The 16473-nt window shown below is 37.1% G+C and overlaps 1 protein-coding gene across 1 annotated transcript in view; it reads right to left on the bottom strand.

The window, feature by feature from the left end:
- Window positions 1-14377, bottom strand: part of MYBPC3 (myosin binding protein C3) — a 65197-nt gene extending 50820 nt beyond the window's left edge. Inside the window, exons 1-6 of the mRNA XM_068398109.1 lie at window positions 14353-14377; window positions 5225-5491; window positions 2630-2725; window positions 2278-2364; window positions 1982-2130; window positions 923-1040 (exon numbers count right to left, since the gene is read on the bottom strand). Of these exons, the coding sequence (XP_068254210.1) occupies window positions 923-1040; window positions 1982-2130; window positions 2278-2364; window positions 2630-2725; window positions 5225-5491; window positions 14353-14377 (742 nt within the window). The remainder of the gene's footprint in view (window positions 1-922; window positions 1041-1981; window positions 2131-2277; window positions 2365-2629; window positions 2726-5224; window positions 5492-14352) is intronic.
- Window positions 14378-16473: the final 2096 nt, after the last annotated feature.

The following is a 16473-nucleotide window of genomic DNA, read 5'->3' as shown; positions in this document are numbered from 1 at the left end:
TCTTCTAAATTTCTGTTGGTATGAATAGGTGTACTGTTACTGCTGGGAGGAAAACTGTTTTCAGTCACACCTTCTAAGTCTCATAGTCCTACAGCCAACTAGCAAAACTTCAAAAATGAACACTGCTGATTGAGTACCTTCAATAAACTTTTGTCTTTGCATAACAGGCTCATCGGTTGCTGGACGCAAATTAATGTTGCAGTCCCTTCAACAGAACCACTGAAACGGGAAATGGTCCAAACATTCAGCTCTCTCAGGTGGTCCATACTTATACTCTTTTACCTAAACTCTTCCACACTAGGGGGAAATTGATGTGAAAATGTACTTCCTTTTCAATTGCTGATAAGCTTTTCAGTATATCGTTTGTGAGGGTGGCACCATGTATCGTGTAAAATAAGTCATCTAATCTTACAGCAATTTTATATCACAAGGTGCTTCTGCATGACTTGAATTTATCGAGAAAAAAGGAATTTATAATAGTGTCACGTGTCTAAATCTTTCCATTTCCCCCCTTTTTTTTCTTATCAAGTATTCCTTTTTATTACTGAGCTTTTGCCAAAGTAAGAATGGACCTCTCTTTTATTCTAGTGGAATTAAACATCATGAGAGAATGGAGCTGAAATCAGAATAAAGCCAGAGAAAAGTTGGGCTAATTTGCATCTTTCTGTGTGCTTTCTTTAAGAGCATCACAGTTCTGACTTGAGTGACATCCAAGTGTCACTTCTAATGCTCTATATCTCTGCCCATCCATCCCAATCCTCATCTGTGGGCCTCTGTAAGTGTACCTGTACCTCTTCAGGTGTATACTTCAGATCTATGCTTGTCTAGTAGCCACTATGTACCAGAAAGAATTGTTGGTGAGCATACAGGAAGAGAAAAAAATAATAAAAGGAAGAAACAAGGTGGCAGGAATTCATCTTACCATTGACTGTCAGGTTGAAATTAGAACTATCAAACTTGTCCTTGGTAGACACTTCACATCTGTACCCTCCTGCGAAAGTCATGTTTGCTTCTATGATTTCCATTTCAAAGGTGTACACCTAGGACAGACACCAATAACTCAATTCATAAGTTAGAAAAATAAATGGTGAAACAGAGAGAGAATGCAGCATAATAGACAAGGGATGAAATATGCCGCTGACTACTTTTAGAATTAAGAACCTCCTGAGCATGTAACTCATTACTGTCATAAAAATTACATATACCTCCCCAATTCTGTAGGAACAGCTAAAGAGTATTAGTACAGGTCTTCCAGAGGATACAATGTTGTATTAGCAAACTATGCTGGTGTACTGGTGTGTGCAGTCATCTTATACACTCAAAACAGGAATAGAGCTTTCAGTAAATAAATATAGCCTCTACCCAGAATGTAAACAGTACATTTAAAAATGCAGCAAAACGAGTGGCTAATGTGAGCAAGTCTGTTCTATTCCATCCAGGAGAAGGTAGTAGTGTTTCACATAGCACACAGGATGAGAAGTCATGGTGCAGACTCTCTTGTATTCCTGTTTGTTTACCTTTAAATGCATTTGTGGTAAAAATGGAACTTACTCAGCTATTTAAAGTAGTCTAGACAATACAAGAGAACAATAAATGCCAACACTAATAGCTGAATGCTTGATCTATTAAACCCAAGACAGACCTTACTTAAATATCTGTCTGATTTATTGTTTTCTCTTAAATATAATAAGTATCTATTACTTGAGAGAAAGATGGAGGGAATACTGCAGTAGATAGTGGAAAACTGCTCCCCTAGTCCTCCAGACATTTTCTCATTTCAGCATAGATAAGGTATGCAAGAGTCTGTATGCAGTGTTTGCCACTTGTCTGCATGGTCAAAACATAGCCTTCTATGCGTAAGTATAGCATTGTGTGTACCTTTGAGTACCTTAATATCAACACATTCTTATATTAGTTTATATTTTCCCCAGATAAAATACTAGTATCTAGAAGACTGAGAACCTTACTCTGCCAATTGTACCTTTTTATTTCGATCATAACTGTCATGTAGCTGGAGATGTTTCCCCACTTTGCTTCCCAGGTCCATCCACTTTCCTTTGAACCATTTCACTGATGGTTTCTTCAGCAGGCTCTCACCTGCCACTTTGGCTATGAACGTGATGTTTCCACCTTGTAAGGGAAGCAGTTTAAAATAAGATTATGTATAGTGTTTAATTTATCTGTTATATCACTGCTGTCATCCTGTACATGGAGAGCTAAATAGTCAAGCAACAGGTACAGTTTACAAACATCACTTGACTCACATTTTGTACTCACCAACACTAACTTCTCCATCCTGGGGTCGTGTCACAAAGAGACCAACAGGGTCCAGAGGCTCTTCTGGTCTAGTCCCAGCAGATGCAACTGAAATAAACATCAGAATTACTAGTTAGAACTTTCTGCATCAACTTCTGTTGCAGCCTATATAGTGAATTTGTTAAGTAATTTCAAAATATCTCAATCTGTTTCTTCTCTCTCTAAGATTCCTTATTCTTTATTTTCTGCCATTTTTCACTAGTGGTCTGCTTTCAGCTACTGTCTCTACCTCACTGACTCTAAGGATTCCTTGTTCCTGTTCTTCCCTTCTGTTAATGAACCAGACTTGATGGCAGTGTTAGTTCTCTGTTACCTTCTGTGTTTTGGCTGCTTTCTACTGGCAGAGCAGGCGACTCTGAGGCAGCTGGGGCTGGAGCAGCTTCAGCAGGAGTGACCGTCTCACTCTTTTCTGGAAATGAATGTAAGCCAAGATTAAAGAAAGTCATGTTTCTACTTCCTTTCTGAAGAAATTTTGCAAAAGAACAGCTTTTAATGTATGTTAGGAAATGCAGAGAAACTAGCTGTGGTTTTCTAGAACTTAGAGGATGTGCTGGAAGGAGAATGGGCCTACTAAAGCTGGATGATGAGACTCTTTTGCTGAGCTTGGAAAGAACTGGTGCCTAGGTTTTTTAATTCTGTAGCCTTGGTGTGTAGAATCTTGTCAGCTGATGAATAACACCATCATTTGATGTTAACTTCAGTGGTCTAAATAGAAAAGGTAATGAAAAATGATACAATTATTATTTTTGTAAACAACTTGCTTATTCATGAGATTTTGTTTAACTCTGCTATTGGAATGTAATGTTCCAAATGCTATTGCTGTGTGCAGCTTGGGAAAAGCTCTAGACACTGCTCGTAATCAATATGGAGAAGGTATTTTAAAAATCCATCTATCATTTCTTCCCCTGGTTCATGGAAGTTTATGGCCTCTCAATTAAACCATGACCTTACAGACAAATTCAGGCAAATGCATTTGGCACAATGGAGAAGACAGAAATGTATGAAAAGGGAGTAGGAATGAGCAAATGGCAGGATGTAGAATTTCTTGAAACAGATCAGTTGCAGAAGGACTTTTATTTTTTTTTCACTTCCAAAGGGTCTTGCCAACCTCTCACTCAAGTCCCACCTGCAGTTTCCCAGCTATTTGCAATGCCTTTTCCACCAGAGATTTCTAGACCTGTTGTGCCATGTGATGACTAATTTGAGGGGCTTCTCTGTCACAAAGGGAGGTGGCTGTGTCTGGACAGTTTAGGGTGCCATTTTTTTGATAATGAAGAACTGAAATTATTGTTGTTTGTGAAAATAATAGTGGGTAATCCAGTTACTCTTTAACAACCTAATCTTAGCAAGGTCTGAAAAACAAGACAGTATTTGTGAACATATGAACATGAGTCATGCCCGCTCTCAGAAAATTTATGCTTTTTACCCTAAACTGTATTTGTATCTTGAAAGAAAACAGTGTGATTTTAAATTGGTATTATTTTAATACTGAAGTTCAAATTCTACCACTTTTATTGTTAGAAGTTATCCCATTGGATCTTGCCCAAATAAATTTCAACTAAATTTCTACTGGAAAGAACTAAACCTTAGTCTAACTAATGTAGTGTAGATGCTCCCATAACTTGGATGGGTAGCTGTTTAGAAAAGGCTTATTTTGAGGCATCAGTATCTAATATATACAGGAAAATTGTCTGTCCTTTGGCATCCTGGTATCTCCATCGCCAACGTGTGCTTGCCAGAGGTGTATTGCTTTTAGGTAATGATAACACTTCCAAATTCAGTAACTCTGTTATTCATAGGCTGTCTGCCTGTGACAGGCTTTACCTGCAACTAACCTGAAAGACAATGAGGAAGATATAACTAGTATAATATGTACCTATTTACTTTCAGGATGAGATATTCAGCAGGATCATATTTTTATATGCTCTGACAGCTGTTAAATTGTCCTAATCCATACTAGGATTTCCCCTTCCTCATAACCTGTCATGCAGTGTCTTTTCATCTGGAACAGTATGTCTTGTCTTCTGTTAAATATTCACCAGTATCGTTTCAGCTGACCAGAAGATCTCACTGCCATCATAAACAATCTGAGTTAAGACTTTTCACCAAAATAAAAAGGGAAAATTAAAATAGCAGTAGTAGTAAATGGAGACCATTTTGGAGGGGAAAAAAGGGATCGAGAAGGTCAAAATGTTTCAAAAAATGAGTGATTTCATCTATCTTCAGCATCTTCAGACATTTTTCCTGAGAAAATTTTAGAGAATTTGGCTCTTTATAGTTTTTCCCAGGAAAAGCCTGGGGAAGTTTTTCATTTTCCCATCTAACTGATCCTTTAATGTGTACAGAGGTAGTAATGATAGGTGATATACAAATAATACAAAGGGTTCTCTTTGTAATCAAGTCCCTCTTGAAATATGTATTCTTGTTAGCAGGTGATTTTGAGACAGTTTTTGGGAACATATGAGCTTCTAAAAAGATTACAGTATAACTTGTAAATTTTTTGTAGATTGTTACAATTTTGTATTTAAATAAAATTTAAAAAAATACCAAGCCTAAGATGCAGGCATCTTAGTTTAGGTCAGGTTAGGTTAGACTAGCTTTGCTTTGCTTTTCAATAGTTAAGTTGAAAAGCTTGACAGAGAATTCTAAAGATGTACATTGAGATCTCCTCTGTCGTCTCTACTGTGTGGATTTCTGACATCTGGAAATGGGTGTATCAGCCACAGGAAATGTATTCCTCAGCTTAATATTAATCAGTAGCTTCAAATAACTGGGAAAAATAGACGTATTGCTGATAGAGGAATTTTACTGTGTTCAGTTAGGCTAATTTCCATGGACCTCATTCATGAAGTTTGCATGTGGTACTGGAAACACTGATGAAATTAGAATTGCTTAGGAAATGCTGTACCTGGTTCCTTGACTTTGAGTTCAAATTTGACCTTGGAACTTCCAGCTATTACAGCATATGTCACATCATCTTCTTTTCCTACATTATTGATTGTCAGTGAATGCTTGTTTCCTTCTGCCTTGATGACATATTTCTCACTTTCAGTAATTTCTGTGCCAGCTCGCTGCCACTTCACCTTGATGCCAGCTTTTTCTGTCTCTGCTTCAAACACAGCTGTGCTTCCGGCTGTCACCTCTGTTGTCTTCGGCTTCTTGGTAAATGCAGAAACTAAAAAAAGAGAGAGGGCTCACTAAAATCTGTTTTGCAATTGTGGCATATCTGGTGTAGTCAGCTGTTGTGGCTGCAACAGCTGTCTCCTTTCTCTCCCATCTGCCCATGCAAGATATAAATTACAACACTTTCCACAGAGAAGTTGTGGAATTGTCTTTGTGTTTCTCAAGTTCTGTCTCTGACTGAGATGTCATATCTTCTCCATATTGTTATGAAACAAAATGGAATGGATAGCAAACTCATCTCACTGTCCATCTTCCTCTTTCTTTCCCCCATAATGAGCTCTGATTTTTCATAAGTGAATGTTTTGATCTATGACAAGATGGTATGATACATATTCTTACATAGCAAGCTCTCTGCATTGCCATGCAGTTTTATTTAGAAATATTAATTCTGTCCTAACAGTTGCTTAATACAGTTGTTAAACAGGATCGGGATCTGTTCCTACAACAAAATTGCAGTTTGTGCAGTAACCTGTGTCCTAATATACCACAACAAATTAATGGTTCATCTTTAGTCCATCTGTTTTGACTGATCAAGGCTTTAGCGGAAAGGGATGCATGTTCCTATGATGGCCTTTGTAATTTTATCCCAGTTAAAATAATATCAATTGTTGTGTGCATTCAAATGTTTAGTTCAGCATTAAAAGTTAAAGTACTTGCCTACGTAGCACTCTACAACAACTAGTTCTCTAATTAATAAAAAATATTTCCTCGATGTGTCAAGAATGATGGTTATAATGACAATTAATTAAATTATTAATATATGGGGTGAACAAGCATAAACCAAATGATCTGTTTTCGTTCATATGTAATCAAAATAGCACAGTAGATAGGAATTTGGAAAGCAATCAATTTATCGTGATTTTAGTCTGTGAGTATCCTAATCTTTCTCAAGATCAGATTTTAATAAGGTAACTTATTTTACTAATTTCTGTACCCCGATTTATTTATTTAAATTTCTTCAACTTTATTTTGGATCAAGTTTTTCATTATGCTCATGTTTTGGTCTTACTGAAATCTGTTATCTTTTTACTAATTGCCATGAGCTATGTTCATGTATAAAAATAGCGGTAATTAACATTCTGATTTATACACTAATGGTTTTTGTGCATCATTATGTCATCTTTTTATTGACTTATCCCTGCATAATCACGCTTTTATAAAATATTAGTAATTCCATCACATTTAATGATATCTGTCACCTCTGTGGCAAATTGTCCATGGCTTTTCTACTCGGGCAGCAAGAAGAACTCTTCCAAACACCACAACAATGGTTATAATTAGCTTTATAAAAATGAAGGGAATATGGCATAGAAATATTTTAAAAGAAATAGTTTATACTCATGTTCAAACACGTTCTTTAGTTAGCATAAATGGTACATTACTAACAATACCATCTGTTCATTGCACAAAATCTCTATTCCTGTAGCGTGTCCTCAGACTGCATAAATTAATTGACCTCTGTGGAGTTACATCTGCAAAGATTTCATCTGATGGCCTTTAGTCATAATACAGTTCATGTTTCTTGCATTGTTTTGCAAGGATTCAAAGCTGCTTAAACATCAGTTAAAGTATCAATTACAAACACTTTTAGAATTTAGTATGTATTGTATTTTGCCTCTCTTTGTTATATAAAAACTGCTACATTACGTTTTTCTCTTTCTTTTTTCTTTTTTCCACACATTTTATATATTTGATGAAAAAATAATTTTAGTTTGCACTAAGCCTATAGTAGCCTTGATGAAGCCCCTGTTGTATTCTTCTGTATGCTTTTCTTCCATATTAAGATAAAAGTGTGTGAAATTTCCTCTGGGAGTGGAATGTCCCTGCATGCTTTATTTGAGTTTTTTCTAACCTCAGGCCTGTAAGTGGTGTAATTGTTCTTAAACAGAATATAGTACTGTTTAGAATATAGGGCTCTATACTATAGTGTAATAATCAAATGCCTGTTATCAGCTGCACATCTTTTGATACAGTGTTTCAGTTCAGTAAATAACATAGCAGGGTATACTTTGATGCAGTGTATCGTGAATAATTGCAGAAGAGTTATTGTAGTCAGCAGGTTTGATGTACAGAATTGAAAAGACACGTAAAGGTGGCCAGGGTACTGCACAGCGGGGAGCCAGGTCAGCTCTGGGACCCACTTCTGAAATACCTGCTATCTGGCTCCTCTCCCTGTGATGCTAGAGATAAAGAAGCTAAGAGGCATGTTTTTTGTCTCTGAGTGCTATCATCATCACTCTTCTGTTTAACCACAAAAAAATCTATAAATATATTAATTACTTAAAAGCAATGTGGCCTGTAAAATTCCAGCCTACAAATGGCAGGGTTTCAAGACATGCATGCTTGGAAGTAACTCTCTGATCTGCTGCACACCCTGCAAAATGATTAGGTTTCTTACATTTACTTTAGATGACTCAACAAAAACAGATAGTTGGCCAGAACTACACACACAGTGAGAAATCTCCACCAGCACATAATATTTCTGACTTTTGGGAAATCTAAATACATATGTAGAAGTTTACAAGTAAGTCTACTTGTCTTTTTTTTTCTTTCTCCCTTTCCTGCCAAAAGACGCATTTCAGTTCCAACTTAAAATGCTTGTGAATACTTCCACTAAATCATAGAACTGGAAAAGCCCAAATTCTCCCACGAGAATAAAGGCTTGAAAGAACAGTTGTTGAGAACCCACTTTTTCACAGGTAAAGGAGACTCTAAGTGACATTTTCCTGCACTTGAGATTCCAAGTCAGTGGGTGACAGTGTCCAAAGTAGCATCTCTATGTATCCATCTGTTTTCCCTTTCATCTTTCACTGTTCATACTTGCAAAGGAAAAGTAGTGATGTACAGCTGGAGATTTTACAGGAAATTGTTGCAGAAGAGAGACTGATGAAAAAGCATGTGAAGAGAATGCCATCATTTTTGCTTTGGGGGGAAAAATGGACTGCTTAACAGAAGAAAGAGAAGTGAGAGATCAGCTATTCCTCTTTTCCTTCATTGTGGCTACTATTTTAAGTAACACATAAATCCAAGTTCGACAGCAGGTTTTTTTCTCATGCAGTTATACCAATCTAATGCAGCTATATCCTCAATAGGAATGTTGCTAAACACCACTGTTCAAAACTTCTTGTCTGTCTTGAGAGCCTCACTTTTGCCTGCTTTTATCAGAAACACATTCCCCATTTGGCAGTCTCTCTCACTTCAACATTCGGCTTCTACCCTCTGAGTTCCATATATCCATCTCATACTCAAAACACTCTTGGGTACGACTACCACCATCAGGCTGTGGAAAACCCCACGACTGTGACACCTCTCATGTGATGTTGTGGAATGTCTTACAGCTCTTGTGCCTGTCAGGCACTGACAGATTGCAGGCACTATCACATGTTTATCCAGACTCCAGCTGAACATGCCCTTCGGAGCCATTGGGCTGGAGCACCTGATGACCAAGTTGCCCATGTCCTCTGCTGCCCACTTTGTTAACTCTCTGCTTCACAGTAAATCTAACCCACCCTGCACAAAGGGAGAGAAAGGTGACATTAGTACTAACTTACCATAGCAATTCCGGAGAGATGGCAGAGAGGCATGAGTGCTGATGATGACAGGAATTACTGAAGGGAAGGAGAGCAATAGGTGCTCTGTGTGTGTGTGCACACACATGCATGTGTGTGTTGTGGGGATGGAATTGGAATTGCTGTGGAGAGTTAACATGGGGAGAGAAGAGGGACATGGAGCTAATGAAAGAAAATTAGGCTAAAGCCACTTTGTACTAACCCATTTTTCAGCACTTCACTTCTCATATCCTAGACCTTCCTAGTCACTTCTAGCTTCCATAATGCAAAGAACTTCATATAACTTCTGAGTAATGTAAAACAGCAAATTTCTACACCGGGTAGAAGAAGAAGCAGGCTGCATGTGGTCTGCAAAAGGCTTGCAAAAAAACTTTTCAGTGGCTAATGCTGCTGCTACTGGAACTTGCATGCAGCACCCATCCTTTAAAAATCTTGTAACACCTGAAGATGTCCATATCAGCCATACGGTTATGTATGTTACATGAGTTACAGTTTCATTAATTAGTAATAAAAAGCTCTATTTGGAAGGCCATGATCAGATCAATTTTGACAATTTATTAATAATTCTTTCAATCAGGAGGCTGAAGAAATATAAAATACATTTGCTTTTGGCCAAAATAAACTAGAATGAAATAATTTAAGTTTCAAAAACAATTTCCTTTGCTTTTCAGTGTTCTGCCTTCCTACTGCTGCCATTTATTAAATCTTATACTAGCACCTTCTTGCTTTCTCCCTTACTTTCTGACCTGCTTTGAAGTAATCATCTCCTTCTAACACCCACCATCAACATAGTTTACTATTCTGCTTCAAAACTTTTTCATACTGTCTGGTGCAAAAACCTAGAAAATGGCTAAGCTACTACCCAAATCACTACCTATTGAATTAATCATTGTTTCCTTTGCTCTCTTCCTGAACTTCTCTTCCAGTCTATTTACTGGGCTTTTATTTTGTAAGTGTTTTGAGGCAGAGACTGTTTTTCTGTTGTCTTTGTACAGCATTGAATTGTTGGTAAGTAGCTACTAAGTACTGTTGTATCCCTAATAAGAATAAAAGCTAATATTAGAAGCTAGAAGAGACATTCCTATTTGATTGTTGTCAGAAAAAATAGAGATAAGGCGTATATTAAAATAATGTTTAGATAACTGGAATCATTTCAGTTCCTAGACACATTCTCTAAATAATTTGGCTTGTTAAAAATCACAAGCATTAGGGAAAACCTTTTACTAACAATCACTGAATTTCAAAGTATGTGCGAAATATGTTAAATGAAAGTGAGAAAGAAATGTGGATTCCACAAGAGTGATTTTAACTAGATAGAGTGATAGAGGAGAGCCATTCTCTTGTTGTGTGTTTTTTTTTTATTTCATCCTGCTTTTCCGAGTGGTGCCTCTGACTTCAGGTCTTCATCATTCATTACTTGTGATATGGAGGTGGGGAGATAAGCACTTAAGGAGAATATGTGTTAGATAAGGCCTTCAAATGGTATTTCTGCCTTTCTGAAATAAAAACTGTTGAAAGTATAAATGTTTTAGGATAATCTAATGTATCTGGTTGAATGCACATGCTACAAATTCCAGCAGAAATCTGTGATGAGTGTAATTAGAGAGTCACAGGTTTTCTCCCACAAAGCTGACTTATATTACTGTGCATTCTGTGTATTTGGTATTAAAATATGTATTTGGCCAATGTATTAAATTAATATTACAAAAGTAGTATTAGCTTTTAGAATTCCTTAATTTGTTAAGACTTCATGTTGAAAATTTATCTTTGCTTTAGTACTTACACCTGGCATCTAGTTTTCCTTTTATACCATTTGCTGTTCCATTGAGTTAAAAGCCAAACTGTGGATAAGCAGACTTCAGTAACAGAGCTTGTAAATTCCTTGCTGAGAAACTATATAAAGATGCTATGCATTCCTCAGTCAGAACCTAAGTGCTTTCTTGCAGTTACAAGCTTAATCATTCCGTGATCCAAAAGCTGTTAAACTACTCAATCTTATCATTCCTTGCCTACTTAAGGAGCTGAGATTGTAAATTCCTGTAACATGAGCAACAGGCAAGGAATAGTTTCACTAAGCAGTCACCTCTCTATGCGTCCATCATACTTTCTGTAAAACAGGGATAATAATTTTCAGCTTGGTTTGAATCTTAACTTACAAAAGAGGAAAATATATCTCTATGAATTATTATTATTTCTTTTTGTATTACTGTATTGCACAGAAGTTCATTATCATGGAGCAGTACTTTACTGTATTAGGTGCTTGCAAATGTAAAATGATGAGGTTATATTCAAACTAAAATTCTACAGTCTACTCTTCATTATGCAATATTGATTATTATTATTAATGCCAAAAGCCTGTATGAACTTACAAGCCAGGTTATTTATAAACCTTTGATAAAATTTCATAATCTGAACTGCAAAATCTAGACTCCTCAATCTATAAAATACATGAATAAAAATTGACTGATTTTCAGAGAAGGTAATACCAGACTTCTCCTTTTCCAAATATAGTAATGCACACATTTCCCATTAAGTCCCATTTATCTACTAAATTTGGTGTTTAAAAGGTCAGCTGTTTCCTCTTAATGTCACAAAATACTATTAGGGAAATGGTTGGGGTTTTTTTTTAACCTTTCTGAATTTTCACAACAAAAAAAAGCGATCAAAACTTTCCAAAAAGTGAGGCTTTGAACAGAGATAGATAAACTATGAAATGTTTAAATCAAAGGGAGAAGAACAACGTTTCTTCAACAGAACCCTGCAAAAAGTGATGCTTTTCAGTGTTTGATTGTTTACTCTGACAGTAAATTGCTACAGGTCTTCTAAACCCTATTGCTCTTGGGGAGTGTATAGATTTTCTGGAAAGTTATGACAGTTCTTTTGGTATTCTGTAAACAAATAAGGCAGTGCCTTATCCTGAAGTATTTTTAGTTGGACAGTTTAAAGTAAAAGAATGTCTATTGGAAAATCTACTTCACTGTTTTAGGTTTTGTGGGTTTTTTGTTTGGTGTTAGTTTTTTTTTAACATGTTAAAAGGTTTATTGAAACAGCAGGTATAGGCAGAATATCTCTGATCATTCTCTGGCATGAAGCATTTCCCTTTGTATGAAATCTCAGCCCTCCTGAGATTATGCTCAACATTATCCCATCTTGACATGGCTTGAACTATATAAACAACATGAAATAGAAAACCAAAGGGATTAATGTCTCTTGGGAGAATGAAAAGATCCCCTTTAGAAGTTATGGGACATGTGACTGGTTCTGTCTTGGTCGGAGTGGGTAATAAAAGCTTTTACTCCTCCTGCTGCAATAATCACAGTGTTTGTGCTGGTTTGTTTGTAAGAATTGGGTAGGAGTAGTCATGTTAGACACCTGTTAGATTTCTCTGGAGAAATAAGCTGGAATAGAATTTCTCTTCACCATTAGTGAGCAAAGGTGGACATCTTCACAAACAGAGAAGCTACCTCTCATCCACAGAGACCGAAAATGTTAATTTAAAGGCAGTTAAACCATTAGAAATCAAAAGTCACAATGCCTAGGTGATCACACTGTCAAATTTTGCCTATTCTGTCATATTTCTTTTTGCCAGCGTTGTCAATCACAAGCATTAGACATTTCAATAAATCTCAAAAATCATGTGACTTTAAAAATAGAATATAATTAAGAATGTCTCTTTTTTTCGGGTGACTGCTGAACCTTTATAGCTTATATTTTCAAGGTTTTCTCTACAATTTCAAGGTCTGGTATGTACTTTTTTATATACGATTCTACTTCCATCTGATTTCAGAAACTACATCTTTATGAACATCAAATGATGTTCAAAATTGTGACAAAATTGAAGGATTCGAGACATCACTGTTGCTTTAGAGTTATCATATAAAGGGAACATAACATAAAGAATCTTATTGGAGTTAATTACGCTTTAGTGCTTTGCAGTTCTTGATGGGAGATACAGGCTGGATTTGTGCTCTGCCTCTGGCAGTGGCTGATTCCAAATATTTTGGCCAAAATGAAAGTTCTTCTTAACAAGTTCTTTTGTTGTGGTGACCACAGGAGATTTTCCCATTGACAAACCTAACAGGAGATCTGATGCCTGTTCAGTCCTTTGCAAAGCACAAAGTCCTACATTAATAAGTATCAACAGCTTATTATTGACTAACTCTGGAAACTGCATGTTATTAAAAAAGCATGCACCTTGTACTGTACATTCAGGTAGTAGCAGTTCTGGGTATACACTGGCATCAGTGAAGTGAGAGCTATAAAAGTGAAGAATCCCAGATTTAGTGCAATTTTCTCCAGCCTTGTGTATTGCATATGTGCACACTTTTCAAACAATCATAACTTCAGCTTTTGACAACTTTTTTCCAAATGTAATTGTGGACACAAAGTGCTCCTGAGACATCATCCTCTACACACACACAGGTGTCCTGAAGCTAAACTCTCCCTACCTCTGCTTCCCAGGCTCTCTTCCCCCTTCTCAGACAAACAGATTAATTGCACCTTAGACCCCATCCTAGGCCTCCCCTTCTTTCCTATGTGGGCAGCCTCTGAGTAATTCTTTATTTCTCAATTTTAAATTAGAACTTCCCTAAATCTGAAATCTTCTCCTGATGTTTTTCTAGTGGGGCAGGACTTGCAATGGGCTCTGTGACCTTGGCTTTCTGAAAACAGCTGGTTATCTTCTGGCTCAAGGGGAAAGGATGGAGGAGGGTGAGTGAAGTATGCATATATTCTTTATAGCACAATGTCTTCTTTTTTTTTCCTAGAGCTCTACTGTCACTGGCTGGAAGAACTAGAAAGAGTAAGCTCTGAACCAGGTGCCATCTGCTTTCATTTTCACAGAGATTTCACTGACAACAAATACCATCAAAGTTTACTGCTTACACTTCCTCGAAAGTATCAGGGAAAAAAACAAAACAAAACCAGGAGCGGTTTATACTGCCTAACTGCCCAAGAGAGAGACTACAAGCTTTTTTTCAGAGTCCTAAAGGTGTCTGGGAAAGGAAATGAGAAATGAAAAGAATCTGAGAATTAAATGCATTTCACCTCTATTCTTTACTCATCCAAAGTCTTTTGAGAAAATTCTATGGCTGAGAGTTGCCCAACCTAGTTATTGATTTCTCTGCAAGATCATTCAACATCTCTTATATTTATAACTTCATAAAATGTTGTCTCTATTTTTTTTTTTCCACTGAGGCATCTCATTTCTCTAGCATACAAAAGCTACTTACATTTTTCTCTGTCAAGCTGTTCTTAGGTTTTGTCTGTCAGTTATGATCCTTACCTGTTTTCTTTACAGCCTCTGGCATCTTCACTTTGTTTCTGATGAAGCTCCCAGTTGTATCTAGAAAGCAGGGTCCAAGCTAAACAGGAATGAGACTGCAGGGTTTTTGAGACCCCCCCTAAAGAAATACTCAGTGGAAGCCCCCATCCTACTCCTCCTTCTTGATCCCCCACTGTTGTCAGCCACGGCACCTTATCAGCAGTTGGACACACTTGACAGGCTACATCAGCTGGGATAAATATAGCCGAGTTCCAGGAGCCAGAGAGCTCAAACCACCCAAGACTGGATACCACTGATCTGTTGGTACAAACCAGAGCACAATCTGATGTTGCACATGCGTACAGTACATTTTCCAGCTTCAAGTACGTATTGCATTAAGAATTCCTACACTGCCATGTTTATAGCACACTCAACAAACTAGATCTGATAGTTACATCGCCTACATGCTGGTTCTGTACTTATTCTAAGTATGTATCTGCTTGCATTCTTGCTACCTATATCAGTCTTTGTTATTGTTATAATTGGGTCAGAACTGAACAGCACCTGAGAGAGCCGCCTTCTTGTTTCTTTTTTTTTTTCTCTTCTACCAAAGACTGTATTTGTAGAACTAAATGTAAACCTTCAGGAAAGAACTTTCTTTTTCAGCAACACTTATACATTACTGACATTTGCAGTCACAACTAGAAAGCATGACACTACTTAATTAGTTTCAGTACTCCCTCCTCATCCACCCACTTGATCCGCAGCAGAGATTTCTTGAAAACTAGCCAGTCTTTCTTTTTTTCTTTTAAGTACCATTTAAAAAATAGTTCCAAAGTTCTATTTGATACCTCTAGAAGTTTAAATTTTGCTTAATTATCTAGAGAAGAGCTAGGAGAAATCTCACTAGAAAATTACTCTGGTATTGCCTTTTCATGCTCCAGTCATTGTTTCTTATTTATTCATATATTTAACATATGGCAAAATAGTAACTGTGGACAATCATCCCTTTATTGACTTGGTGGTATATCCATATCCTGTCACTTTTGTCTGTCTCATTTTGAGTTTTGAGCTTTATCAGAGAAACTCTGTAGGCCAAGAATGTAGCACATTTTAGCTACCGCTAGTATTGAAAAAATAATTTAAAAAACCCCATGGTTTTCAGGTTTTCCAGTTTTACTAGCCTGTAAAAACTTCAGTCTAAAGGGTTTCCGCTTTTGGCAGGAGCTCAGAACTGACGAGTGTGCACGCAGCCCACCAGTCACTGTACTTTCTGTCTGTCACATCTGACTGTCTGGGTAGACTGATAGGACAAATGTGAACATGCAGGAATGACTGCTGCTGCCTCGCCTGATTTTGGGCCAAATAGTTCCTCTCCTTCCTCTGAAGGAATTTTTTACATACGAGTGAGGAAGATGAGCAGGATGTGACCTATGTACATTTTCCATTGCCTCTGTTTCTAGTGGAACACAAGTTAGCATGGTACGTTTTTGACCTACTGTCCTGTGCCTGAGGCATTTCACTGGGAGGCAGGAAATCTCAGCTATTTGCTTTGGCTTGAACCCTTTCAAAGGGCTTGGGTCCCACAGTATGAAAAATCTGTCACTTGGCTAGTGAAGATCATTATTCCTTTCTTAAATGTTTCTCCCTGTTAGAGAGCTGACATTATCTCCCTCTTCTCTCCAGAGCTGATCACCAACAGACGGTTAGAACTGCATCCTGATCCCTTCTGGGAAGAGAGTTGTCCCCCTGCAACCTTAGACAACAGAGGCCACAGGAGGCAAAGCTACCACAGACTGATAATGGAGAAAGAAAAAAAATAGGTGTAGATTATCTAGAGGTGGACTGTGATCAGAGTCATGCTTCTTCTCAACTTAGTCGCCTCTCTAGTATGTGTCCTTGAAATAATGTTTACAAAGAAAATTAGCTGACTAGAAGTCACTTCTGCAGTACTTAAAACATGAACCTCTTGTAATTGCCATCAGAATATACTGATCTTCCTCAGGAATCATTTTGTCTGGAGAATTTAGTTTTGCTACTTCATCCTTTCTCCCTCACCTATTAGCAAATAATTATTTTTACTGAAATACATTTTACTGTATTCTATGTTCTGAGGTTCTCGATTTGATAAAATACATAGTA

This window comes from Nyctibius grandis, chromosome 4 (genome assembly GCF_013368605.1).
Source record: "Nyctibius grandis isolate bNycGra1 chromosome 4, bNycGra1.pri, whole genome shotgun sequence".
Taxonomy (NCBI): domain Eukaryota; kingdom Metazoa; phylum Chordata; class Aves; order Nyctibiiformes; family Nyctibiidae; genus Nyctibius; species Nyctibius grandis.
Note: the sequence above shows the minus strand (reverse complement) of the source record. Positions and strands in the feature narration are given on the sequence as shown.